The 26,443-nt window shown below is 40.6% G+C and overlaps 2 protein-coding genes across 3 annotated transcripts; both read right to left on the bottom strand.

Moving 5' to 3' along the window:
* Positions 1-2,574: 2,574 nt before the first annotated feature.
* On the bottom strand, positions 2,575-10,544 carry patl2 (PAT1 homolog 2). The gene is made up of 18 exons (XM_053510798.1): positions 10,457-10,544; positions 9,572-9,716; positions 9,035-9,282; positions 8,835-8,900; positions 8,671-8,718; positions 8,408-8,587; positions 8,086-8,219; positions 7,901-7,975; positions 7,664-7,787; positions 7,379-7,499; positions 7,179-7,273; positions 6,841-6,894; positions 6,515-6,657; positions 6,273-6,429; positions 4,967-5,107; positions 4,640-4,737; positions 2,837-2,977; positions 2,575-2,651 (listed from the first exon to the last, which is right to left on the bottom strand). Exons 1-18 carry the CDS (start codon positions 10,475-10,477, stop codon positions 2,618-2,620), a joined length of 2,025 nt encoding a protein of 674 aa, XP_053366773.1. The 5' UTR covers positions 10,478-10,544; the 3' UTR covers positions 2,575-2,617.
* A 1,306-nt stretch (positions 10,545-11,850) lies between these two features.
* Positions 11,851-25,051, bottom strand: LOC128540804 (transforming growth factor beta-1-induced transcript 1 protein-like). 2 transcript variants are annotated; one of them, XM_053510784.1, is made up of 12 exons: positions 24,817-25,051; positions 22,531-22,581; positions 18,918-19,075; positions 18,725-18,780; positions 18,463-18,605; positions 18,201-18,282; positions 16,875-16,959; positions 14,952-15,128; positions 14,635-14,808; positions 14,475-14,556; positions 14,229-14,377; positions 11,851-13,592 (listed from the first exon to the last, which is right to left on the bottom strand). In XM_053510784.1, exons 1-12 carry the CDS (start codon positions 24,827-24,829, stop codon positions 13,326-13,328), a joined length of 1,437 nt encoding a protein of 478 aa, XP_053366759.1. In that variant the 5' UTR covers positions 24,830-25,051; the 3' UTR covers positions 11,851-13,325. The 2 variants fall into 2 exon arrangements, with proteins under 2 accessions (XP_053366759.1, XP_053366760.1); XM_053510785.1 differs by lacking the exon at positions 22,531-22,581 and having other exon boundaries at positions 24,817-25,044.
* Positions 25,052-26,443: the final 1,392 nt, after the last annotated feature.

Genomic DNA, 26,443 nt, shown 5'->3' with positions numbered 1-26,443 from the left:
TGTATCATCAGGTAAGGCAAAAGTGGATAAGGAGACTTGGTGGTGGAATGAGGAAGTCCAGGAGTGTATACAGGGAAAGAGGCTAGCTAAGAAGAAGTGGGACACTGAGAGGACTGAAGAGAGTAGACAGGATTACAGAGAGATGCAACGTAAGGTGAAGGTAAAGGTGGCAAAGGCAAAACAAAGAGCATATGAGGACTTGTATGCTAGATTGGATAGTAAGGAGGGCGAGGTAGATAGAGATGGGAAGGATGTGCAGCAGGTTAGAGTGATTAAAAATAGAGATGGAAATGTACTGACAGATGCCAGAAGAGGAATGGGAAGAGTACTTTAAAGAGTTGATGAATGAGGAAAACGAAAGAGAACAAAGAGTAGAAGAGGTGACTGTTGTGAAGCAGGAAGTAGCAAATATGAGTAAAAGGGAGGTGAGAAGGGCGTTGAATAGGATAAAGAGTGGAAAGGCTTTCTGCCTCTCCAACCTGTACAGATGACATACCTGTGGAGGTATGGAAGTGCTTGGGAGAGGTAGAAGTAGAGTTTTTAACTAGTTTAACAAGATCTTAGAGAGTGAGAGGATTCCAAAGGATTAAAGAAGTGTATTGGTGCCGATTTTTAAGAACAAGGGAGATGTGGAGAGCTGTGGCAATTACAGAGGCATAAAGCTAATTAGCCATACAATGAAGCTGTGGGAAAGAGTAGTGGAAGCTAGGTTAAGGGCAGAGGTGAGCATTTGTGAGCAGCAATATGGTTTCATGCCTAGAAAGAGTACATCAGATGCAGTATTTGATTTGAGGATGCTGGAGAAGTACAGAGAAGGTAATAAAGATTTGCATTGTGTCTTTGTAGATTTAGAGAAGGCGTACGACCGAGAGAAGAGCTGTGGTATTGTATGAGAAGGTCTGGAGTGGCAATGAAGTAAGTTAGAGTGGTGCAGGACACGTATGAGAGCTGTAAGACAGTGGCGAGATGTGCTGTAGGTGTGACAGAAGAGTTTAAGGTGGAGGTGCGTCTGCATCAAGGATCGGCTCTAAGCCCCTTTTTGTTTGCTCTGGTGATGGACAGGATGACAGATGAGGTTAGACAGGAGTCCCCATGGACTATGATGTTTGTAGAGGACATTGTGCTTTGTAGCGAGAGCAGGGAACAGGTGGCAGAAAATGTGGAGAGGTGGAGGTATGCAGGTTAGTCGCAGCAAGACAGAATACATGTGTGAATGAGAGGAATGGTGAGGATACAGGGAGCAGAGGTAAAGAAGGTGCAGGATTTTAAGTACTTAGGGTCAACAGTCCAGATCAACAGACAGTGTTGAAAGGAGGTGAAGAGGCAGGTACAGGCAGGTTGGAATGGGTGGAGAAAAGTGTCAGGTGTGTTGTGTGCAATAAAAGGGCATCAGCGAGAACGAAAGGAAAAGTGTACAGGACAGTGGTGAGACCAGCGATGAGACCCCTGAAAGGGAACAGCCGAAAGACAAAGATACAGCAGGTGGCAGTATGCCCCTTATTTTTGTGAGCAAATACAAGTTAAGAAAATAAGGAAGTTAATCTTTACACTGTGCCTACTTCCATCCTCAGGCAAGTTTGGTTTTCATATCCCATCTGTGCCCGAGTACACCATGGTTCCTGAGCCATCTTTCCCAGAGGACTCAGGTGCGGTGCACAAGTGTGAAACAATTGCTAAAACCATCTCACTCATTACAACACGAGCATCCATATCAAGTACCAGAAATAATCATGTAAAAGGTACTGGTATTCACTGGAAGAATAATTAATAAAATCGATGATGGGGGATGGCAACCTACATCATAAACCACTGCCCCCCCGCCCCCAAATCTTTCTCCTGTTCCTGCCAAAAATAATGTGCATCAGTTCATGCTCTACGTACAGTGCTCAAAAGCCACAATTTACTCACTCTCCTTGTATACATACTCGTCTCTATGTTAATAAAACAGAACAAATGGACAAGTGTGACAAGGCAATCACAATGCATTACATCTTAAATGGAGTTAAAAACACAGCATAAAGGAAAAAACAATGTTTTCCCCACTTCGCAAATAAAAAAAAATAATTTTAGAAGTTGTAAATTTTTGGAATTGCATTTATTAATTTTTTTGCATTTTATAGATGCTATACAACAGTGCTTAAATATCACTTAAGTAATGAAATGAAGATAATAAATAAAACAATTATTCACTTAGTGCTGGAAAAGTACATGACAAATGTAGAAATGAATCTCTTAAATTAAAGAAAAGGTGGCTCATTGCATTTTTTTTCTCCTTTAAGAAAGAACCCAAAGAGCCTTTTTGTGAAACTTAAATCCATCCTGATATTTTTCACTCAAAGAGCTGATCTCCTCCCCCTCCATGCATATATATATATATATATATATATATATATATATATATATATATATATATATATATATATATATATATATATATATATATATATATATATGCAAACGTGGTTTAAAGGTCCAAGAACTATGGGTAAGCGGATCACCACCACCTGCTGGCCACAGAAGGAGCCGATTCTTCATCATCATGTGAGGAGTCTCGCTACAGAGGGGTTTTTAAACAAACAAAAAAAAAAGAATAAATAAAAAAAACAAACATTTCTTCTCAGGAACCTACAGCCAGATAGCCAGTTGAGGACCTGAAACAGAAAAGCAGAATTTTACAAAGCGAAAAAAGTCCTGCTGTCTGATCCAACGCATGTAGTGCAAGGCAAGTGTACACTGATGGAGGATCAGACTGACATGTGAGCTGAGAAAATCTGATTGAGATTTTACCAACTTTTTTTTTTTTAATGAGTGCATTTTAACACTAGGAGGGACTTACTCCATGTTGTTCTTGAGCTGCTGGACTGTGCGTTTGTCCAAATAACGACAGAACAGCGTGAGCAGGTTAGAGGGCAAGCAGAGCGGCTCGATGAGGGATGACCGGGACAGCTGCCGCGCTACATGGAAAACCGTATCCGTCCTGGTAGAGAGGAAGGCAAAAATCCTTCTTAGTTTTAGACTACGTTTACATTACCAGTTTGATCGCTCAATTCCAATTTGTTTGGGGGGGTGGGACATATTTGCAGGTCATGAAGGTTTACATCCAAAAGTCCAAATAACATGGTTGCATCTGTAGTCTGAAACAGCACACGTCTTTGTAAGTCAATAAGTCTTTGGGGAAGAAAAATATGATGGGGAAGGGGGGGGTTGACTGCTTGGAGAACGGTCAGTTTTTTTTTTTTTTTTTACGGTCCAGAAAAAGGAAGGACAACTCACTTTAATAGCCCGGGCTAGTGCTGCCAGTGGAGGCACGCATGTGCAGAAGCAAAAAGTTTCAGGCATTCCCGTTCTCATTCACTATATACAAGAACCTGATGGTCACTCTAAAAGAGGTCGAGTGTTTTTGTGGAGAGAGGAGAACCTTCCAGAACAACCACCATCTCTGCAGTACTTCACCAATTAGGCCTGCATGGTAGAGTGGCAAGAGAAACCACACCTCAGTAAAAGGCAGTAACAGGTGGCATTCCTGACCAAGGTCCTTCTTCCCCAGTCGCTCACTTTGACCAGACGACTCTACATTTACATTTAGGCATTTGGCAGATGCTCTTATCCAAAGCGACTTACATTTTTCTCACTATACATCTGAGCAGTTGAGGGTTAATGGCCTTGCTCAAGGGCCCAACAGTGGTAACTTGGTGGTTGTGAGGTTTGAACCTGGGATCTTCCGAACCATAATCCAATGCCTTAACCACTAAGCTACCTCCGACCCGACTCTAGCAGGAGTCCTGGTGGTTCCAAACTCGCCCCTGTGCTCAACCGGACCTTCATTGCTGCAGACATTTCTCTTCACCCTTCCCCAGATCTGTGCCTCAATAAAATCCTGTGCGCGAGGTCTGCAGACAATTCTTTAGACTTCTGGGCTTGGTTTGTGCTCCGACATGCACTGCCAACTGTGGGACCTTATATAGACAGGCGTGTTTTTCAAATGTCCAATCAACTGAACTTGGCTGGCATCTCAAGGATGATCCGGGGAAATGGAATGCACCTGAGCTCAATTTAGAGTGCCATGGCAAAGGCAGTGAATACTCATGTAGAAGTTTTTTTTTTTTTTTTTATTAGTAATAAAAATATATTTTTTTTAAACAGTAAAACCTTGGTTTGCGAGTAACTTCGTTAGCAAAACGAGCAAAAATGTGATAAATTTAAAGTTGATAAACAAGCGAGATTTTTGCACTACAAACAGTCTGTAGGCGCTTTTTTGCTGAGCTCGTGATTGCTCATGCGTAATCGTTTCCAATGCTCGGTCTCAGTGAACGTGCCTCATCATCTGTGTGCATGTTTGCGTGGAAAAGTCATGCTACACAAAAGTCACAGATTTAGTATAGTGAATTGGTAGGCGTTACATTGTACACCTTTGACTCAAATGTACAAGACTCACTTTGTCAGATCTGAAATTCAAACATGCTCCTTGAATGGAACTTGTTTGTAAGTAGGGGACAATGTGTACTCAGATCCAATATGAAAAAATAAAAATAAAATTAGGGTTTTTTTGGGGGGTTTTTTTTAAGTGCGTTTCGTCATCCCCTTATATTTCTATTGGTCAATCATGTCATCCCAAATCATAATCAAAATCCAGACTTGCCAGGTTTCGAAATCGCCGATGCTTGGCTCCATGGGGACGTCAGAAGTCAGGAGTCTTTCACCTTGCGAAAGCAACAAGTACAGCAACGACAGACCAAACTACAAAAGAGAGACATTTCAGCGCAAGTTTTAATTTATGCAGTTGAATCATGAGTAGCAGCAGCAGTACAGCTTCAAAATCAGAGGGTTATAAACTGTTTCTACAGTAACAGGTTTGAACAGCAAGTTGGAAGTTAAGTTCCTCTTTTTTAGAACGTAAAGCCCAACAGCAGTATTCCTGATTAAATACAGATTAAGAGAAGGAGGAATAAAGAAACCCCATACAAACCTTATTTTGGCAAGCCAGCGTTAATCGCGAGTCTTTGGAGTCAGGTAAGGCTGTGGTGAAGTCACGGAGAATGCTAACCAGCTGGGTAAACGTTAGCGTGCTGATCACAGCTCGGAGAGACGGGTAGAGGACAGGAAGTGCCTGAGAGTGAAGAGAGTTCAATTAAATTGTGTGTTATGCCACTGACACTGTTCTCTTATGATGACCGCAGACACTAAACATAATGGAGTGTCAGCTACTCTGGCACACTCCAGTTAAAAACAAAGAACAAGTGAAGATGCTACAGTTAGTCCAAAATGCAGCCGCCAGGGTTCTCACTAGATCCAGAAAATATGATCATATAACACCTATATTATCATCCCTGCACTGGCTACCTGTTCAATTTAGAATTAATTACAAAATAGTACTACTTACATACAAGGCTTTAAATGGTTTAGCTCCCACATACCTAACCAGTCTTTTGATACGCTATAATCCACCACGTCCCTTAAGATCACAAAACTCCGGACTTCTGGTAATTCCCAGAATTTTAAAATCTACAAAAGGGGGCAGGGCATTTTCATATTTGGCTCCAAAGCTTTGGAATAGCCTTCCAGACACTGTTCGGGGAGCAGACACGGTTTCCCAATTCAAAAGTAGACTCAAGACGCATCTCTTTAATCTGGCATACGCGTAACTCATCCCATGACCTCATACTCCAGTACACCTATCCTGAATGGCAACTACGCTAATTCTCTCCATCTTTTCTGTATTTTACTACCCATCCAACTAGATTCTGCTTTATGATGGCTGGAGCTACACATCCTGCTCCTGTGCTTCCAGTGATCTGACCCCATCTGCCCTCTGCACCTACTGCTGAACTGAATCTACACAACTTCTGTTATATTGAACTTTCACCTGCACAACACACTTGATGTTATTTCTATCTGTTATCACCCAGATGAAGATGGGTTCCCTGTTGAGTCTGGTTCCTCTCAAGGTTTCTTCCTATTGCCATCTCAGGGAGTTTTTCCTTGCCACTGTCGCCGTCACCCTTGGCTTGCTCATCAGAGACATTTCATTCATCATTCATTCATTTCATTATTATCTAGACACATTTTTCTCACACATACACACTTCCAAATATTTTCTTTTCTAAAAAAAAAAAAAAAAAAAATCTTTAATTTTTTTTGTGAAGCTGCTTTGGGACAATGACCATTGTTAAAAGCGCTATATAAATAAAATTGAATTGAATGCTCTAGTCAATCATGGAACAAGCAGCATTAATAAAGAGGAAGGAGGGGAAATGGTTTGATAAATCAGAGACCTCATCTGCATCTCGGCTTATCAGCACCGGCAGGTGTGTTGTGATTGCTCTCAAAACCTGCAGAGATGCATCACTGGATAAAAATGGGAGGAGTCTGGACAGCAGTTTTTTCCCTTTTGCAACCAAGATGCATGGTAGGAACTCTTCTGCAGACTCCCTTTAAAAGAAAAAGAAAAAAAAAAAAAATCAATCATGAGTGTGCAGAAAACTTTCACAGATCCAAGCACTACAGAATGTCCTACAGAGAGCCTGGGTTGCACAGCTGGCTGCTGATCTGCTCCACTCCTCTCTGAATGGTCTTTAGCCTTCTCTGCCGCTCCTCCTCATCCGATACACTGGCCTTCGCTCTCTCGGCTTCCTCCACCCCCAACAAAATGATATAGCACTGAAAGTAGTCAAAGAATTATACGTCCCAATGAAAAAATACGCCTGAACAAAGTCCTGAACCAATCAGCCCTGCTTAGGGCTTTTTAAACCAAATCAACACAAACAAATTGAAGCAAAGAAGTGATCTGGCAGGGCTGCACATTCGGCCAGACATTGTTCGATCGACAAAATTACTGCTCACCTTCTCAATCGTGCTCAGCACCTCAAGTCTTTGCTGTCTGATGTCTTTCTGTTCCTGGTAAATTATAGCAAAAAATTGTGTCAAGAAAAAAAAAAAAAAAAAAAAAAAATTTATATAAGTTTTTCCTTTTATGCATTAATTTTTTTTTTATATTGAATACACAAGTTATATTTATACTGAGATTAATTAATTGTATTATATTATACCATATTCATTAAATATTTACACTGCAATAAAGTCATAAAATAGCAATATTTAATGTTTTTATTTAAATTTATTATATTAATTTATTGTATTATATCGTAATATATAATATTTTCATCAAGGTCTCAGGTTACCTCCACAGTGTGACCATGGACCGCGTCGATGGCTCGGCGTGGCGAGTAACACGTAGAAACTGCGACTTGACCCAGCGAGCCCTCGATATGAACCACTAAAACATGTAAAAATCTATAAACTATACAGATCTATAGTTTAGTCTCACCATTTTGGTTTCTTGCATCAACTTGCTGAATAGTGAGTAAGGACAAGTTCATACCCGGGGTATAGGAAACAGTTTTAGTGACGTATGGTGTGGTGAGTTTTGGTGGTTCCCTCTTGGAGCGGTCACCCAGCATTTCTTCCTCAGCTAATTTGGTCTCCAGTCTTCGATAGTATTCCTAAGAGACACCCACACACCCTTTACACTTTAATATCCACACTCGAAATATGACCAAAATAAGAAAATATAAACTCAATTTAACCTAAAGATCTAACTGGACATTAGATTTTTTTTGTTGAATACAATGTATACACTGTAGTACAAGTCATTAGTGTAAATAACCTGGTAGTAATAATCATCCTGATGTGGGTTTTCGCTTTGTAGTTGGATCATCTGCAACTTAATGATCCACTCCTTCTCTTTGGCCGACATTATCTCAGCATATTGGTCCCAATCCTTTGGCTTTCTATTTATAAACGATGAAATGTAATAAGACTACATAAAAGTCGGGTGAAACAGGAACTGTTATCAATGCATCACAATTAACAATTCTGTATTAAGTTCAAGTGTAAACCCTGCCTCCGAAAGCCTTGCGGACGCTGGCTCAGCAGTCTCTTGTGCTGTGGATGGAGTTGAGTCGCCAGGACTGGGAACCTAAATGTCAAAAGATCAAACGTCAGATTTCTTCACTTAATATAGTGGAGGCATTAAATCCAAGAGGCAAAAATGTCTACATCAACAAGAACTTGTTTAAAACAGCCAACCTGAACCTCTGAGGGAGGGAACCGGGCAAAGGGCTGAAGCAGGGGCCGGGCCGGGGCGAGTTCGGTCCAAACTGGAGAGGCATCATTTTGGGAGAATGGAAGCGTGGTGTGGAAGGTGAGAGATAAATACCTGGCTAATGAACAAAAAAATAAGTTTCATAAAAAAATTAAAAAATAATAATAATAATTTAATGCCTTAAAAGTGAAAATTGCATTCTTACCATTTCCTTGCTCATAAAACATTTGAGATGCAGATTTTAATAAAGATTATAGCAATACGCTAAAGTAAGTACATCACACTTGGATTGTAATCTCAAGTCACCTGGTTGTAGTGCTGTTTAATTGAAAATGGACTTTGAGGACGTAACGGAGATCTAGTTATCAGCGGACACATGGGCGATTGCTGAGGGAGAGTCCTCGGCAGCGGGGAGCGCAAGGTAGGCGAGGCGAACGGCATCCTGCCACGAGATGACCGGTCGATCACTCGCACAATGGCTTTGTCCTACTCGGTGATAAGAAAGTGATTAAGGGTATGGGAAGTGACAAATGTATGGCCTTAGGCATAGATAACACTTGGCATACAACCTGTAAGAGGGGCGCTTGTCTCGTTGGGCCGTAAGGTGACATCATCCACTGTGTAAAAACAATCAAATCACAAGTGCATATAAACTGTAGAGGTGAACATGCAAATGGATGGGGGTTTAAGCATGAACACAAATTTTTATTTATTTTTATTTAAAGAAGCTGACCGTGTTCGCATTAAGATCCCCCCAGCCTGAACTGCGTCCACAGTCCACAATAGCGCTGTCCAAACTCTGAATCAACACAGTTACAGCACAAATCAATTTTGCGCGTTATGCCAAGATAATATCCGCCCGCCCTCCCAAGTAGTATCCCACCATTTTGAGTGGGTTATCATTATGGAAAACTGACCAGAACCAAGCCAAACCTTGAGACTGGGTGGACCTTCCACAGTCCTCATCACAGCCGGGTCATCCAGCAGCTGCCCCTTGCCGACTCGCTCCCTCCGGCTGCGGAACTTTTCACTCAGGCTTGCAGGAGCCTGGGGCTTGATTTCAACTTTAGGTCTGGGAGGAGAGGCTTCCGGTGGTGATGGAGGATGGTGTGAGGAGGGCTGGTTTCCTTCCAGTAATAGGAGATCGACAGGATCTGCGTCCAGATCTTCAGCATTTATGTCTGTACCAAAGTTTAGATGGGTAAAACTTACACTTTTATGAAGGCACCACTGACCAAACACCAAAAATTGTGCATCATGGTGGCTACACAACACACGGTATCAGAATGGGCTTAAAGTGATGATCACATGTCTTTAATATTGCTTTTGTCACCGGTCCTGACCTAATCCAACAAAAACGTCTCACTAAAGACACAAAGGTTAGGTAGCCACTTCAGTTAAGAAACAATAGAACATCCAATAAAAGGTGTTAAAGCTTCAAGCAGCTGCTAAGAAAAGATGTCACCGGACCTAATCCGAAGGTCTCTTCATTGTACAGGTCAATATCCTCGTCCTCCTCCACCATTTCTTGAATGAGTCCAGATTCTTCTCCATCACTCCACTGATCTCCGTTTTCAGGCCATTTAGCCTCAGGAACAGAGTCACCCTTCTCCTCCTGTAAGGAACAAAACCGCAAAAAAAAAAAAAACTCAAGCCTTACCTAATTCCATGGTAGAAACTATTCAATTTCACCGCGATGCTCGATAAAATTTGAGCCTTGCTTCCTCATTAAACTAATCAATTAATAAGATGGAATAGATTGTTCTGGTTCTACATAGGTTTGAGGTGAAAATTAGTTTTAACCCATTATCCATGGGGAGGATAAATGTTCATGTCCAGTAGTAGAAGCTAAACATCATGAATTAGCCAGGACTTGATTTTTCCCCCCCTTGATTAAATACACCATTAGACAACATAATTAATTGTCTATCAGGATGTTAGCTTTTATGAAGTTGCCATCAAGCTTTTTGTGCCACATTGTTCGGTCTAATTGGCCATCAAAATATAAAACATGGATTTTCTCAAACATGGCACACATTTAATATATAGACTGTAAGGAAAGTTCTCTTGTAAGGTAATTATTTTATTTATTTATTTATTGTACATTTTAGCTGTTTATTAGTGTGAATTGACCAAACACTTTACAAACGTTTAAATGTTGCTTTTCATGTTGGTATTTCAAGTATTTTATTCCCATGTCCAAACAGTTATTAATGAAACACGCGTCATATGTCGGATCCGTCCTCATTTATTCATCAACTTTCTCCAAGCGGTCATTTCTGATTGACTCGAACCAGACCGGAAGTGATCAATAAGACCAATTAATCTTGTGTAAATAATCCAAAAGCATCTTACCGGGTTCTCAGAGTCACTCATTTGACTTAAGCGTGTGAAGTATCGCTGCTAAACTCTCCGACCACAACTACGGCTCCCTATCCGACATGTCGGAGAGCTCATTAACGCCTTATAAATGCGCACACCTGGAGGGGGCGGGGCTTAGCGCAGCTCACCTCCCCTGAAATACCTGTGCTCGAGCACGGGCTCACGCGCGCTTTATACTGTGACTAAAGTGATCAAAGGAATTTCGTTTTTTTTAAATATATATATGATACAATTCAGGATGATGAAAAATAAAACAGGCTACATTTAAAACAGTTACACATTAAAGCTCAGCATTTAGCCCTTTTTTAAATGAACATATATAGGACTCAAGATTGTGCAGCATAGTGATATATATTCTTTGTTTTTCAGCTCAAAATAGGCAATATGATGAACTGAATTTTGTTTTATTTCAACCAACTATAGAAAAAGTACTGAGCAAAAAACAAAAGAAAATGGATAACATGTGCAAAGAAGTAGCACATACACATGACTATGTGTTTCTATTGTTTCTGGTTGTTTCTATAAGCAATACATAAATAAATAAATAAATAAATAATAGGCTCATTTTGAGAGTTCTACATTGTTAAGACATCTTTCCAATATTCTGGTATAACGTTTGTGTCAGAATGGTCACGTTAGCCCTGTCACCTTGCATCTCCAGGATCCTGGTTCGATTACCACCTCAGGGTCTGTGTGCGTGGAGTTTGTATGTTCTCCTCATGCTTGGTGGGTTTCCTCTGGGTACTCAGGTTTCATCCCAGATTCTAAAGACAAGCAGACTAGTTACCGTTCCCAAATGTGTGTGTGTCCTGTAATGGATTGGCGCCCCGTCCAGGGTGTACCCTGCCTCATCCCCTAAATCATCCTCAGGATGAAACAGTATAGATGATAAATCAGTAGTACCTGACATAAAAGTCCACAGTTTGAAGCCTCCCTGTCAAGACGCACAGACAAGGCTTCCATAGAAGCAAAGGTATATACAATGTTACTCCATTTTAAAAGAGTCAAATTATTGTCATGCATCAAACAAAGAAAACAACTAAGGAGATTGCTGAAACTACTAACATTGGGTTAAGAATTGTAACACGTTATTAAAACCTGAAAGGGTGACCCATCATCTTTAAGGAAGAAACATCCTGGAGATCATATTAGAGTATGCATTTTTATTTTTGAGCAGTGTTAGACTAAGCCTTGCAAAAGCAACACTTAGTCTAACACTATGTCTTATTCACTGTACATATTTCACTATTTTCACGATAAGCACAGAGCTGAGCTTATGCACAAACAGTTAAACTGGGAACAGAGTGAATTTGGAAGGTTTTTTTTACATTTATTAAGCTATAAAAGTATTACACAGACTCATCCAGTACAAAGAAAAGTGTTTATTTTTCTTTTGCATTATGTGGCAAGAACAGCTGAGAAATGTACACACATTCCAAAAAAATCCAGCTTATCATTCATTATATGAAGAATGCATAACAACAATGTGTAAACATCTTTTAAAATAAATCTTTGGCAGTATATCATATTTCATCTTGTGTTTAAAAAATGACAGACTTAAAATAAGAAAATCTAAAACCACATATGCAATAGCAGTGACTATAAGCCGCATAAAGCAAATATATTAAACTGAAGTCATTCCTCAGATTGTTTAAAGGAAACAAAATGAAGTTTATATTTAATCCAAACAGTTGGTTAAAAAGGGATCTTTGGAAATCATGTATGCAAATAAGAATATTTTTTTTCTATAAAGCTAAATAAGCCAGCTGGTGATTGTCTGCAACCGACATGGTGTTTACTTCATCCATCTATTTAATATGTAAAAAAGAAAATAATAATTATAATGAAAGCTTTGGCTGTTCACGTGGCTGTCATGTAGGCATGTGCCGATAACCGCTGATAAAATGTAAACCTTCTCTTTGTAAAAGCTAAATTTATTTAAAAATCTAACGTAATTTGTAAGATGAAATGTTTCCTGTTACACTCCTGCAGCTTACACTGACAGCTAGCTAACGTTAGCTTACAAAGTCACAGTGTTGTGTTTGAAAGTAATGACCGATTTCAGATAGACAAACGTCAGAAATGTTACACAGATAGCTTTCAGGTCCAGTTAGTTCTTTAAATAATGATTGTAAATACTGTATATAATAAAGGTTACTACAGTTAGCCTGAGGCGAAAATGTAACATCGGCACATGCTTACATGCTTAGGCCATGCTACATGTTAGGAATGTTCACGGTATTAAATAATAGCTCTGTGTGTGTGTGTGTGTGTGTGTGTGTGTGTGTGGGTGTTTAATCCTACAGTCTTTCAGCGTTTATAGTTACATTTACATGTACATCAATAGTCCAATTTTATGGTGTGATAAAATGGAAATAAATAGTTCCTGATATTAATACAACTGCACAATGGCAATGAAAATGGGACCAACGTGTTGGAAATATCAACATTTTACTCAAAAGTGTTGGTCATTTGTTTCTAAAATAGTTTTTTTTGACAAAAATCCCAATCTAATTACTTTTATCATAAACTGCTAAACAAACGTCCATGTGCTCCCAGCGGTTGAGAAACATTGGGCTATTGTGTGCATGTAAACATAGCTAACACCGTCACCTGATTTACACAAGTGTGTTTTTGGCACACTTCCTAATTTTACAAAAAGTCTTTTTCTTTTTCACTCGACTTAGTTATAAAATTGCATTTTTGTCTTCTTTTGCACATTATTTATTTTTAAATAAAGAAAAAAGATGCAAGATAGCAATATCAATCCTGTAAAGCACCCTACTGTGAATGTACTGGACAACCCCCGACAACCCCCCCCCCCCCCCCCCCCGATCTGAATTCAGCCGAAGAGCTTGAGGAAACACGGGTGGCAGTAGGGCTTGTTGTCCTGCTCCTTGAAGCAGCCTTTGCTCAGAGGTTTAAGGCAGAACTGACACACTAGGTGCTGCGGGTGGAACTTAGCACCCATGGCGGTGATGCAGCGTCCTACGATGGGCTGCTGGCACGCCTGACACACGCTGCCGCGAGACTGGTGATAGTGGGCCTCGCACAGCGGCTGGCCCTCGTGCTCGAAGAAGCTTCCGTTCACAAACGGGCAGAAACACTCCTGAGTTAAGAAAAACAATAAAGATGTGAACATGCAGGACCTCATACACGAGCGTAAGCTTTTGAATTCACAATGAAGTATCTTTTTCCAATTTAATATGAATAAATCTATTAAATAAAAGTATATATTTTTTCCAATTTAAAACAATTATCAGCAAGGATAATTACAGGTATAACATTAAAATTAAAGTATACACTACAAAATACATTTATAGCATTTAAAGTGAGAAAACAGCCTTTTCCCTCTTGAACTGCATTAGAAAAGAAAATTTTTGCCCTGGACAATGACAGCAAATGTGACAAATATACATTTGTACCTTGGGAAATGGAAAAAACAAGGAAATATATTCCACTACAAAAATAAAAATTTACAATTTATCAATAATAATAAAATTACTTTTTTTACAAAGCTCCTGCTACAAAAGAACTTTTTTAATATGGAAAATATAAGAATTTGCTACAAATTAGATCTGTTTCTGAAAACAGAATTTCTTGAATGAAACAATTTACATTTTTTTTTATATTAGAATATATAATTTTTTCATAGATCATACAGTTTGTATAAGAAGGATTAAGATGTGTAAAAAAAAAAAAACCAAGGGGTACGGTTATGAATAATGAGCATGAGTCAGCTTACCCTGCAGACGAAGCACTGCGGGTGCCAGAGGGCGTTGAGGGCGGAGATGTAATTCTCCACGATGGGCTGAGTGCAGCCTTCACACCGCGACGCGAACAGCGCCAGAAAACACTGCTTGCAGTACTGCTGTCCCTCACGGTCATGAAACCCTGACAGGGGAGGGGACAGAAACGGGTGGCGGTATCAGCGGTGGGCTGTAAACGCTAATGTTTCTGCTTTCAGCCAATCAGAGTGTCTCATACAAACCTTCATCTCCGAACGTCCGGCTGCACTTCACACAGCAGAAGCACTCGGGGTGCCAGTTCTTATCGAGCGCCGTGACCATTTTCTACAGACAAAACAAAGCCGATGAGTACGTGTAGCGCTTTCTTTGATGTTCAAGAGAAAATAGGAATGAGACGCTCACATTGAGGATGGGTTTATTGCAGTGCGCGCAGTGAGGCGAGTACAGACTGAAGTAATCAGGCTCGCAGTACGGACGTCCGTCCTTCTCAAAGAAGTTACGGTTCCCAAGTTCACATTCACACTCGGAGCACACGAAGTGTTCTGGGTGCCACACCCGCCCCAGCGCCGTCACCACCTACAGCACAGGATGTTGTGATTAAATAAACTCTCTCTTGATTGATATTATAGTTTGGAGTGTGGAAAGAACAAGGTTGCACGCTATTTTATAACGCAGTCCCACCACGAATCATTTTAGCATTAGCGTTAGCGTAACCTCACCTGTCCAACAATCGGTTTTTGGCAGGCGGAGCAGTTTCCCTTAGAGGAAGTGGACACTCCCTGCCTGCTCAGATCTGATTGGAGGAGGCCCAGCATGCTGTCCAGTGATCCGCCGGAGGACGCCGGGGGCGGAGACACCGACTGCTGTAAAGGTGCAGGATTGGCCTGAGCCGGCGGCTAGAAATAATATAGAGTATGGGCGGAGTTATAAGATAACATACAGTACAATTTTATTTGCTAATACATTGTGATGTTTGTGCAGTTGGAATCAAAGTGATGCTAACGAAATTTTTAGTGTTAATTTTGTCAGCTATTTTTTTATTTTAGTCTTTAAGTTTTTAACATAGGACTAAGTTTTTAATCATATTTAGTCAATCTTATCCTATTTTTGTTCAGTCAAGTTTTAGTCGACTACATGTCTGGGCATTTTAGTCTAGTTTTAGTCAATAAAAACATAACAGTTTAGCAATAAGATCATTATTAATTAACCCTATAGTACAATCTATTCTAGCCAAAATCCTTTTTTTTTTTACAAAATAATTATCTTAAAATTTTAAAATGTATATTTTCATCTGACATTTTTAGCTAATTATATTTATTTTTAACATCATGCTGCTGCATGTTTAATACTCTTTTTTAACTACAAAACATTAGGAGCATTATGGACAATACAGTCTTATGAAACTTTTTGAATTTACACACTTGGACTGTTGTAGCTCCTATGGGTCACAGTCATTTGCTACCCTATTAGCTTAATGTGTTTGGCAACGGTTTAGCTATAAAATAAAATAAAATAGATCACATATAACAAAGCATAATGTCCCAAAGAGGCTTTTATGGGATGCCTTGATGGGTCTCTTCAGGTTTGTGGTATTTTGGGGGGGCGATTGTGTGCCCCCACTGTTTCCCCTCCGATATTACGACACATCGGCTTTATTTCTCTGGTCCAATATGGAGAAAATGGGCCCAAATATCGTCTCTTCTCTTTGGCCCGAGTAATACTGTTGTGATGACGAAGAGTTAAAAACAACTGAGATTGTAACGTCCTGTCACTGCACGCAAACTACTCCTGATAGGCCGCGCGCCGTGACCCGGGAAACACAGCTGCTCGTGCCATAATTCAAGATTCAAGATTTAAAGAACTTTATTTATCCCAGAGGAAAGTTGCTTCGAACGAACACCGTATCGGGCGGACTGTGACGAAAATTAAATGTTGACAAAAATAAAGTCAGATGTTTTTTTTGTTTTTTTTGGGGGGGGGGGGTTCCAATTTTCTTCCCTAATTTAGTCGTGGCCAATTCCTTCCCGTCACAAGGGGGTTCCCACATTAAGGCTACTACTACAATTCAGCCGGGAGGGCGAAGACTATCACGTGTTTCCTCCGAACCGCGTGACGTCAGCCGACCGCATCTTTTTCGAACTGCTCGCTCACGCACCATTAGGGGCGGAGTAACACACTCAGAAGAAAAGCGCTAGCCGCTCCTTCTGCATGCGCGAGCTCACAGACGCCCCTGATTGGCTGTAGAGCCGTGATTAATGTGGGAGCGCAAGTACCTCTCATCCCTCCCCCCTGAGAGAGCTCGGCCAATCAGCTCTCTCTGTGCCTCCGGCTGTGAGAGGAAAACAGCATCACCCGGGGTTCGATCCAGCGATCTCCGGATGATAGGGCGAGCGCTTTACCACTGCGCCACTCAGAGGCTAAAGTCAGATGTTTTATTAGATTTTATTTTTCTTAAACCACATTTCAGTCGTGTCTTTTTTCATCAACAATATTACATGCTGAATTCATCACTTTCACTGTTTACTGATATCCGTCTCGTCATCGTCTAATCTAAGCACAGAATAAAAGGATGTCAACGAATTTATTTTCCTTGGCGAAATTAACACTACTTATTACGTAAAGTAACGTTGGCGAATACTCACCACACTTTGCACGCGGAAATCAGACAGGGATGCCATTAGTTTGTCCAGTTCCAGTGTGGCCGATGTGGCAGAGGGTTTCACTGACCTTAGAACACACGCACATATACAAACATATAAGTACAGTGGAACCTTGGATTACGAGTATAAATCATTCCGGAAGTGGGCTCAAATTTCAAAACATTCGTAAACCAAATCGAATTTTCCCATAAGAAATAATGGAAACTCAAATTAACAGCACAAAAAAATAAATACATAAAAATAATTAACACAACATATAAAGTAAAAATAAAACAAATTAATCTGCACTTTACCTTTTAAAAAAAAGTTTTAAAAAACCCCAACAGATAAGTGTTTCCATATGCGCGCGCAGACACTGTGTGTGTGTGTGTGTGTGCACACAACGGAAACACTGTTTGATCGGAAAAATAAACAAGAAATCTCTTTAATGACACTCGATTGAGCGACACACTAACAGAATCACTGCTGTAAAGTAAAAATAAGACAAATTAACCTGCACTTTAACTTTAAAAAGAATCACAACAGAGCAGTGTTTCTGTGTAGAGCAGAGAGAAAGAGTGTATGTGTGTCTGTGAAGGTGAAGTAGAAGGGGTCTGTGTGTGTGTGTGTGTGTGTGTGTGTGTGTGTGTGTGTGTGTGTGTGTGTGTGTGTGTGTGTGGGGCACGGTGTCAAATGATGCGCGCGCACAGACACAAATAGCAGGCTGAGCCTTAAGCAGAGAGAGAAAATGGATCTTTAACCTCTCTAATGAGACTTGCTTTTGCTTTACACGCGCGCTGTACACACACGCATACAGACACAAAATAAAACATGTTTTACACACACACGTGGTCAGTGTTATAGTAAACAGTACACGCGTCCATGGATGTTGATCCCAGCAGGTGACGATTACCCACAATTCCGCAGCACAAGAGAGAGAAAAAAACGTTGGCTCAGTTGTGATCACGTGACGAGAAGCGCATGCGTGATACATAATACTCGGTACTCGTAAACCAAGACTTGTTCGTTTTCCAAGTTAAAATTTATTAAAAATCTTTGCTTGTCTTGCGGAACACTCGCAAACCGCGATAATGGAGGATGTACCTGAAGTACTAGGCACCCTAGTACTTAAAAAATACCTGTATATATATTGTATATTGGTTGCCTTTCCATGTGTGACTTCATGAACAAGATGGCCGATGTATGAACACACATGCTTTTGAGTTGGCTACATTTTTCGATCTGAGATGGATGACGTTTAAACTCCCTGCATGACATAGAGGGCGTTTTCTTACAGTAAAATCCAAAGACGTTTAAAAGAGAACACACCCAGTGGAGGGAGCCGACTTTCCTGATTTGTCCTTGTCCTTGTCCTCCTTCTTAGTCGTCGGGAACTGAGCCAGGATCTCATCTAGGAGACACAGAATCAGACACATACACGATGGGAAAAAAATATAATATCGGACAGTTTTATGGACAAATTGTGTGAAAAGCTTTTACCTTTACCTAAATCATGGAGTAAATGTTAAAACTAACTACAAAAATATAAAAAGTTATGCTGTTTTTTAATAAACCAAAACCCTGGACTCACCTGTGATGTTGAACTGGGTGGCGTTAAGCTCCTGCAGCAGGTGGTCGAGTTCACTCAGGCCTCCACCCAGCACCGATGACGACGAGAATGCAGGAGGAGGAGGAGGGTCAGCAGCGCGCGGAGAACGAGGCTTACACACAGTGCTGAGTGATGACACGTGAAGGAAAATCATGTAAACACAAATTAAACATGCCTCACCATGTGAAATGAACCTGCCTTTATTTCGTTCCCTGACTCACAGACGCTTTGGGTGCTGATGTACCTGTAAAGCTTGTCTGGGTTCTGAGAGCCGTTGGACTTCATGGCAGCCGAAACTGTCTAAAGGACAAATGTAAAAGAATCTACTTAAATTGTGAAATGAAAAAAGAAAACAGGAAAAAATAATATGTTGTACGTAGATTTTAATAATATCGAAATGTCAGAAGTGTGTATGGGTGTGTGTTTTCACTTCCCACCTGCTGAGGTGTGTATGCAGGTGGAGGAGGACGGCTCTGACCAGAGTCTTGGTTGCATGTTGGTGAGGGCTCAGAGGTCACTGGAGGGTCAGATGTCAATAGGACGGGACACCGAGCAAGAGGAGAAGCTGAGCTTTCCAGATCAGCCAGGAGAGCATCTACACAGAGAGAGAGAAAGATTTCTATATATACTTATATATATATCATGTGTAAAATTTAGTGCTCCCTGTTGTATTTCTATGTTTTTGTGTAAAACCATAATAAAAATCCTTTGATCATAGCGGATCTCAGTATTGGACAAATACAACCTCAGACAAACAACATATAACTTTTTTTCACCGTGCCATTATTTATTTAACCACATCTGTTCCATGCAGACTCTCGACCGGTGTCCCACAAGGCTCAGTACCAGGTCTTCTTCTGTTCTTGTTCAGTCCCTTGTTATTTCATGACTGAACTATTGCAACTCACTCCTGGCAGGTCTGCCTCTGTCCACCATTCGTTCCCTGCAGCTGATCCAGAATGCAGCTGCACGTCTCGTTTTCAACCTTCCAAAGTTCTCCCACACCACCCCATTTCTCCGCTCCCTGCACTGGCTTCCTGTAGCTGCCAGCATTATATCCGTGATGCTTGCATACAAATTTAAAAACAGCCCAGCACCCACATACCTCTTAGCTCTAATCACACCAACTCCGCACTACATTTACATTTAGTCATTTGGCAGACGCTCTTATCCAGAGCGACTTACATTTTTATCTCATTATACATCTGAGCAGTTGAGGGTTAAGGGCCTTGCTCAAGGGCCCAACAGTGGAAACTTGGTGGTTGTGGTCTTTGAACCTGGGATCTTCCGAACCATAGTCCAATGCCTTAACCACTAAGCTACCCCTGGCCCCACATTCCCTCCCTTGGAGTTTAGCAATTAACACTGAAAAGTATTCAAGACAGTTGCCAGTCTTACCAGGACAGGACATCCCAGAACATTCAGCCCAAAGTTAGACCCTGGTCAGAGAAATACAAAAAACTCAAAAGCTACATCTCAGACCCTACAGGCATCACTGAGAATGTTTAAATGTTAAAGTCCATGACAGCACAATTAGAAGAAGACTGAACAAGTAAGGTTTGTTTGAAAGGATTCCCAGGAGAAAGCCTCTTCTGTCTAAACAGAACACGGAAGAACGACCGAGGTTCATTTCACTGTAGTTCTGCATTTCAGCAGAAACACTTCACACTCACTGTCAAGCACGGCGATGGACGTTTGATGATTTGGGCTTAGTTTTGCAACCACAGGATCTGGGCACCTTACAGTCAATGAGTCAACCATGAACTAGTCTAAATACCAGACTAGTCTAAAGGTAAATGTGAGGCCATCTGTCTGACAGCTAAAGCTTGGGTGAACTTTGGTCATGCAACGGCAATGATCTAAAACACACCACTAAATCTACATCAGAATGGCTGAAAAATAAAAGAATTAAAGTTTTTAAATGGCCGAGTCAAAGTCCAGACCTCAACCCAACTGAAATGCTGAGACGAGACCTTAAGAGAGCTGTGCAAAAGCGAATGCCCAAAAACCTCAACAAACTGAAGCAATGTTATAAAGAAGAATAGACCAAAGTAAGAAACGGAAAAGTCACATAGTCACACAGGAAATCAGTACTTCAAATTATTGATGCTAAAGGTGGATCTACAAGCTACTGCATCATGGAGGTTACTTAGCATTGCCCAAGTTTTGGGCTTAATTTTTGTTAAATAAAAAATTGTAAGTTGAAAAAAGTTATATGTTGTCATTCGTCTGAGGTTGTTATTGCCTAATACTAAGGCCTGCTACGATCAAATCTTTTTTTTTCTACACATAATTAAAAAAGAGGGTACTAACTTCTGAAGATGACTTTATGTATACAGTATAGTGCATCTAAAGAATTATACTGCATATAGTGGATTTTCTTATTAATTGAATGTAACATTAAACATCAAATTAAATATATTAGGCCTTTTTTTGATTACAGCTAATAGCTCATGCTAATCAAACATTCTGTATCTCAAAATATTAGAATATTTCCTAAGATCAATTAAAAAGATATACAGTACAGAAATGTTCAACCTCTGAAAAGTATGTTTGGTCGAAGGTTGCTTTGATAGCAGCCTTCAGCTCATCAGTATTGTTGCGTCGGGTATTTCTCATCTTCCCCTTGACAATAGCCAATTAAGCACAGTAAAATCATGGTCAGCAAACCAGTTAGTGGTAGTTTTGGAAGTGTGGGCAGGTGCTACATTTTACTTGGGAGGGAAATTAGAAGCATAAAGTGGTCTAAAACTTCCTGGTAGACAACTGCTTTGACTTAAGACCTGATAAAACACAGTGGACCAACACCAGCAGATGACAAGGACTTTAGACCACTGAGAACCAAGGTTCTGAATCAACTTTACTTAACAATGTTTTTAAGGTTGCAGTCATTTCTGGTGCTTGTGCACACTTTTCCCTTCTGGCCTACTTTCCATGAATATACAGCACTCTGTGAACAGCCAGCACGTTCAGCAATGACCTTCTGACCGAGAGATACACAATATTTATACTGTATAAATAGTAATTCAACTGAAATTATCTAACACTTTAAAAAACTGGATTTTTGATTTTCATGAGCTGTAATGAGGAAGGCCTGAGTTCAGTTCCCACCCAATGCCCAAACCCCAACCAATGTAAGCAGTGCCAGTCCGCAAGGTCTGCTGTTGTGAGCGCTCGACGGGAACGGACGAAAGACCAACAGCAACATGTTGACTAACAAACAAACATGCTTACGTTTTAAAATAAATGACAAAAAAACACTTTCCCCATAATATTCTATCCTATCTTTTTGAGATGCAACACTCAAGAAATCAGAAATTATTTAATTACACTGAAATAGAATAGAATAGCATGTGAAAGTAAAAAAATTGAGAAGAACATCAAATGTGATGACACAAGGTTTAAAAAAAAAAGCAGAAATCATTATAAATTATAATAGTTTGAAAAATAAAGAGTGAGATAAATACAGTCCAGTGAAAAGGAGAAGAACGATTTCAGCTGGTGCTTTCCGGTGAGAATGACCGACATTGAGACTACTGAACACAAAAGCCATAAATACTCTTACAGTGTTGATGATAGTAAAGAAAGAGAAGTGTGTGTTTAGAAATACTGCTAGCAATTATAATTTATTATTATTATTATCATTATTATTATTATTAGTATTGTTTCTTTTCAGGAAGAACGTGTTGGACGTCATCTCCTCATCTTCACAACTCCGTAATCCCTGTTTTTCAGGCCAATTGTACTGAATCCCAATCATCTGTATTCGTTCTTGGAAAACGTGGAATGTTTTTCAATTAAACCAATCGGAATTAAATTACCCATCCTGCACTGAGCGAGCATGGGGCTCCCTTAAGTTTTTGCCCCATCTGCCCCTACAGACAAGTTGCCACTGGTTTATTCTGATGCATGAAATGATGATATCAGAGAAGCAAAGCATTCTGGGAGAAGGGAAGAAATGAACGGGAAATGGAAGTGCTGAGGACATGCAGTGCTATTAAAGGCCTCCATGTACACATATGAAAGACTGACAGGTTGACAGTTACATACCAAACACGACAATACGGGGGCTGAGAGGGTAGTTAGACGAGTCTGGCTCTCCTACGACACACACACACACACACACACACACACACACACAAACACAGGAAGAGAATCAAACTAAAAGCAGCAGCAGGCAAAAGGAAAAGAGTGCCGGACGCCTGATAGCGCAGAAACGCTTCCTAAACAACTTTTAGTTCAGTGCCACACTGAGGAGGATTCACTGAGTCAGATCATTTGGTTCAGAGTCGACTCCCAAACGAATCAACGCCATTCCATTCCTGAACAGGACAAAAATCCTGATAAAATCTAACTGCCTCATGTGCCCCATTATAGTGGATATAGTGTGTGTGTGTGTGTGTGTGTGTGTGTGTGTGTGTGTGTGTGTGTGTGTCTGTGTCTGTGTTTGGTTTGGAACACGCCCACAAAGGATTGATGATAGTGCTAATGTGAACAGGATGTCTGGATTGGGACACGCCCACAATGGACCACAGTGGGTGTCGCCTTTATTTGCAATATGCTGGGAATATTTTGTGGAGTCTGGATTGGATTGGGACACGTCCACAGATGGACAATCATGACATGTTTTCCCAGTGTTCCCAGTGTTCCCAGTGCACTAGATAGGGAGCAGGGAGCCGGTGCTGCAGTTTGGATGCTTTCTCAGGTTGTGTAACATCAGCAGACGGCAACGATCACTGTTTAACTCCAGCGTGTTTGGCATCAAGCCGTGTGATGATTCACACACACACTCACACTCACACACACACTCACACACACACACACACACACTCACACACAAACACCACACGCTTATGTGTTCATATAAGGAGCTAAAATTCCTGTCTGTAGGACTTGACCATATTTAGAGCTGCAAACTCTACTGGCATCACACACACACACACACACACACACACACACACATACATGGAGTAAAGAAAGCAGATTCAGTCCCAATCTAATCCAGATGTTTGTGGTTCAGGACTCACCGTGCTTAGTAAGCATTTTATACACACACACACACACACACACACACACACACACACACACAGACACACACAATAATATGTTTCTGAAATGACCTCATCGCTATGTGGCTGTGAAACCATGACCTCTGCATTAAGTTTGTGTGTGAGTGTGTGTGTGTGTGAGAGGGTGTGTGAAGGTGTGTGTGTGTGTGGCCATGTTCGTTGCCTCAGAAGGGCGATGTGGCGTTCCTTCCCTACCCCCAAACACACACACACACACACAAACACACACACACACACACACACATACTCCAGCTGTAATTACCACATACATGGGCTGTGTCCCAAATCACTCCTTATTGAGTCTTCAAGCTTCGTTATTGTAGGTTATGCACAATGTAGGGAATGAAATGTGCACTAACATAGAAAGTAGGGCATATAACGCACTGCGTAGGGTATAAGTGCGCTGTGCATATCCAAATAATAATAGGAGAAGAAGAATGACTTAGTGTAGATTTAGGGCACTATGTGGGGAGTATACCATTTACACAAGTGAGTACGAAACCGAATCTCTTGCCTGATTCACCCCCTACATAGTGCACTTGGAATTTAACTTGGAAACCTGTAAACTGCGTGGTGTTTATACAACAGACCCTAGTGTGCTATGTAGTGAATAAGCTGTGTTGTTTGAGACAGGCCCACAGTAACCTGATGATAATAATAATAATAATAATAATAATAATAATGATGATGATGATGAGACAGATCATTCTTGTCTAAGCATATGTCCACTACTACGACCAGTTCACTACATAGTGTATATATAACAGACCCTAGTGTGCTATGTAGTGAATAAGCTGTGTAGTTTGGGACAGGCCCAAAGGATCCTGATGATGATGATAATAATAATAATAATAATAATTTTAATAAAGGGTGGTTTGGGACACGTCCATCATGGTCAGCCATTTAGGAAAGGAATGCACATCCCATCTAGTGCACTACACACAGCATGCATGTCACTGCAGTCAAATCAAGTTTACTTGGGTGTCCCAGGGCAGACGTGAGCGCGCCTTGGCAGGATGGGGGCGCGCACCGCGTCTAAACCAGTCTCAGAAACGAGTGTGAGAAATGAGACACGACCCGGGATTCCTAAACATCTCATTATCGGTTTGTCTTTCTTTCTGTCTCTCTTTCTTTCTTTCTTTACTTCACCCTCCTCCTCCTCTTTCTTCTTCCCCTCATCCTCATCATGGATGGCAAACAGACTGCGCAAAATTAATTAATTAAATAAATAATCATAATTTAAAAAAAAAACAGAAGCACGACTTACCCAGATCGTCCATCCTCACTCTTCAGAGACAGAATAAGGCGTCGGAGAGAGAACGAGACGGGAGGATCGCGTGAACGCGCAGGGATTTCCCGCGCTTCGCCAACTTGCGCGTTATTTCTAACGGCTCGCGCGCGCGACTCCCGCAAGGCTCGGACCGTTATTCCTGGACGGCGCGCGCGCGCGGCTGTGCTGCTGTGGACCCAAAAAAAAATGGGCGTGGTCTCCCGGTTTCCCCCTCCCGCCCCCTTTTTTTTCTTCCCAGAAGGCGGCTGTGTTCTAATATCTCTTAAACACCTACACGTACACTAAACTAGTCGGGAAACACGCTTATATAGGGATTAAATATTTTAATAAAATAATTATAAACGTGTAAATATAAACCGTTAGAAACATTAGACTGTATCTGTAAGTTCATGATTCTAACTGAATGGAAATAAATCTAAAACAAACAAAAACCATCCCGACCACTTCCGGTTTCTACATTCCCTCGTGAGGAAGCTTCATCCATGGATTCTGCGCACGAGCAGATTGAAGCGTCGCCTCGGGAAACAAAGTAGGCGTGGTTTAATTAACCCAGGCCCCGCCCTCTGTCCAGGGACGTCATGGCGCACATTCCAGGCCCTTATTTGGGGCAGAAAAAGTGACTCGGTCACCGCCTGAACTGCAGACAAGAAAAAGTCATGTTTTATGGCTGTAGCTCTGCTGTGGATGTTAAATAAACATGCCAGGGCTGGTCATGGTGTAGTGTGTGTGTGTGTAAGAGAGAGAGATGAGAGGAAACGTGCAATGAATTCTTTTATTCTTAATTTTGCACAAGATCGAACAGAAACACAACACAGCGAGAAACCAATAAAACTAAAGAAAGTATACATCAGGAATAAGTCTTAAAACACCAAAGCAGACATTTTTAAAGCAGGGATTTAGAAATGTGTGTGTGTATAATTTCCCAGACATTCTATTGGTCTCATCCATCAATTTTAAGGACTGGAAGTATTTCACAAAGTATAACATATAAACAAGATGAAGGAGGGAATTTTGGCACTTACAGCTACAGTATTTACCCAGAATTGTTACGAGATTACCGTCTGAAATACTAGAATGAAGATTGTCCAAAAACATTGACATAAATAAAATAATGTATATGATCTCTGTTTAGTGAGAACCAGCCGTGTTCATCAGACCAAAAAGACTCGTGACAAAAAAAGAAATGATCGAAAGTAGAACAAAATATACAGGAACCCACATCCAATTTAAAATACTCAGGTGTGTAGTGTTTAGCTGCTACTATATTTCAGTGGCTTCTAATAAATATGGACCTAATAAATAAAGGGATTTTTTTTTCCTGTAAGAATCCCAATATTTTCTCTTACAATACAAGATTTAAAGTCTCATAAATTTTTTGGTTTAAAGACCAGATTAATTAGTCAATTATCAGAGTTTTGTCTAATAAATTAACATCGCCAATTTTTAAGGAACGCAAAGAAGGTTTTCCCCAAGAAAATTAAATATTTATGTACTGATCCCATAGTTCCTGATAAAATCTTCGGCAGATAGTATTTGACCACATTATTAATTAAATTTAATATCGTTTATATCCTTGTGTTGGCACACAAAGCGTTACACATCC

Source organism: Clarias gariepinus, chromosome 14 (assembly GCF_024256425.1).
Source record: "Clarias gariepinus isolate MV-2021 ecotype Netherlands chromosome 14, CGAR_prim_01v2, whole genome shotgun sequence".
NCBI lineage: Eukaryota > Metazoa > Chordata > Actinopteri > Siluriformes > Clariidae > Clarias > Clarias gariepinus.
The sequence above is the reverse complement of the archived record's forward strand: the minus strand, read 5'-3'. Positions and strand labels throughout refer to the sequence as shown.

Excerpts from the sequence above, each read along its gene's own strand:
- patl2 (XM_053510798.1), bottom strand. The coding sequence starts at position 10,477 with ATGAGTGACTCTGAGAACCCG. Across the intron at positions 7,274-7,378 it reads AACTGTTTCCTATACCCCGG|TGGTTCATATCGAGGGCTCG; the intron begins GTATGAACTTGT and ends TACATGTTTTAG. Across the intron at positions 2,978-4,639 it reads ATCGGCGATTTCGAAACCTG|GACGGATACGGTTTTCCATG; the intron begins GCAAGTCTGGAT and ends CCTCTCTACCAG.
- LOC128540804 (XM_053510784.1), bottom strand. Across the intron at positions 14,557-14,634 it reads GCAATAAACCCATCCTCAAT|AAAATGGTCACGGCGCTCGA; the intron begins GTGAGCGTCTCA and ends TTTTGTCTGTAG. Across the intron at positions 13,593-14,228 it reads CGCAGTGCTTCGTCTGCAGG|GAGTGTTTCTGCCCGTTTGT; the intron begins GTAAGCTGACTC and ends TTCTTAACTCAG.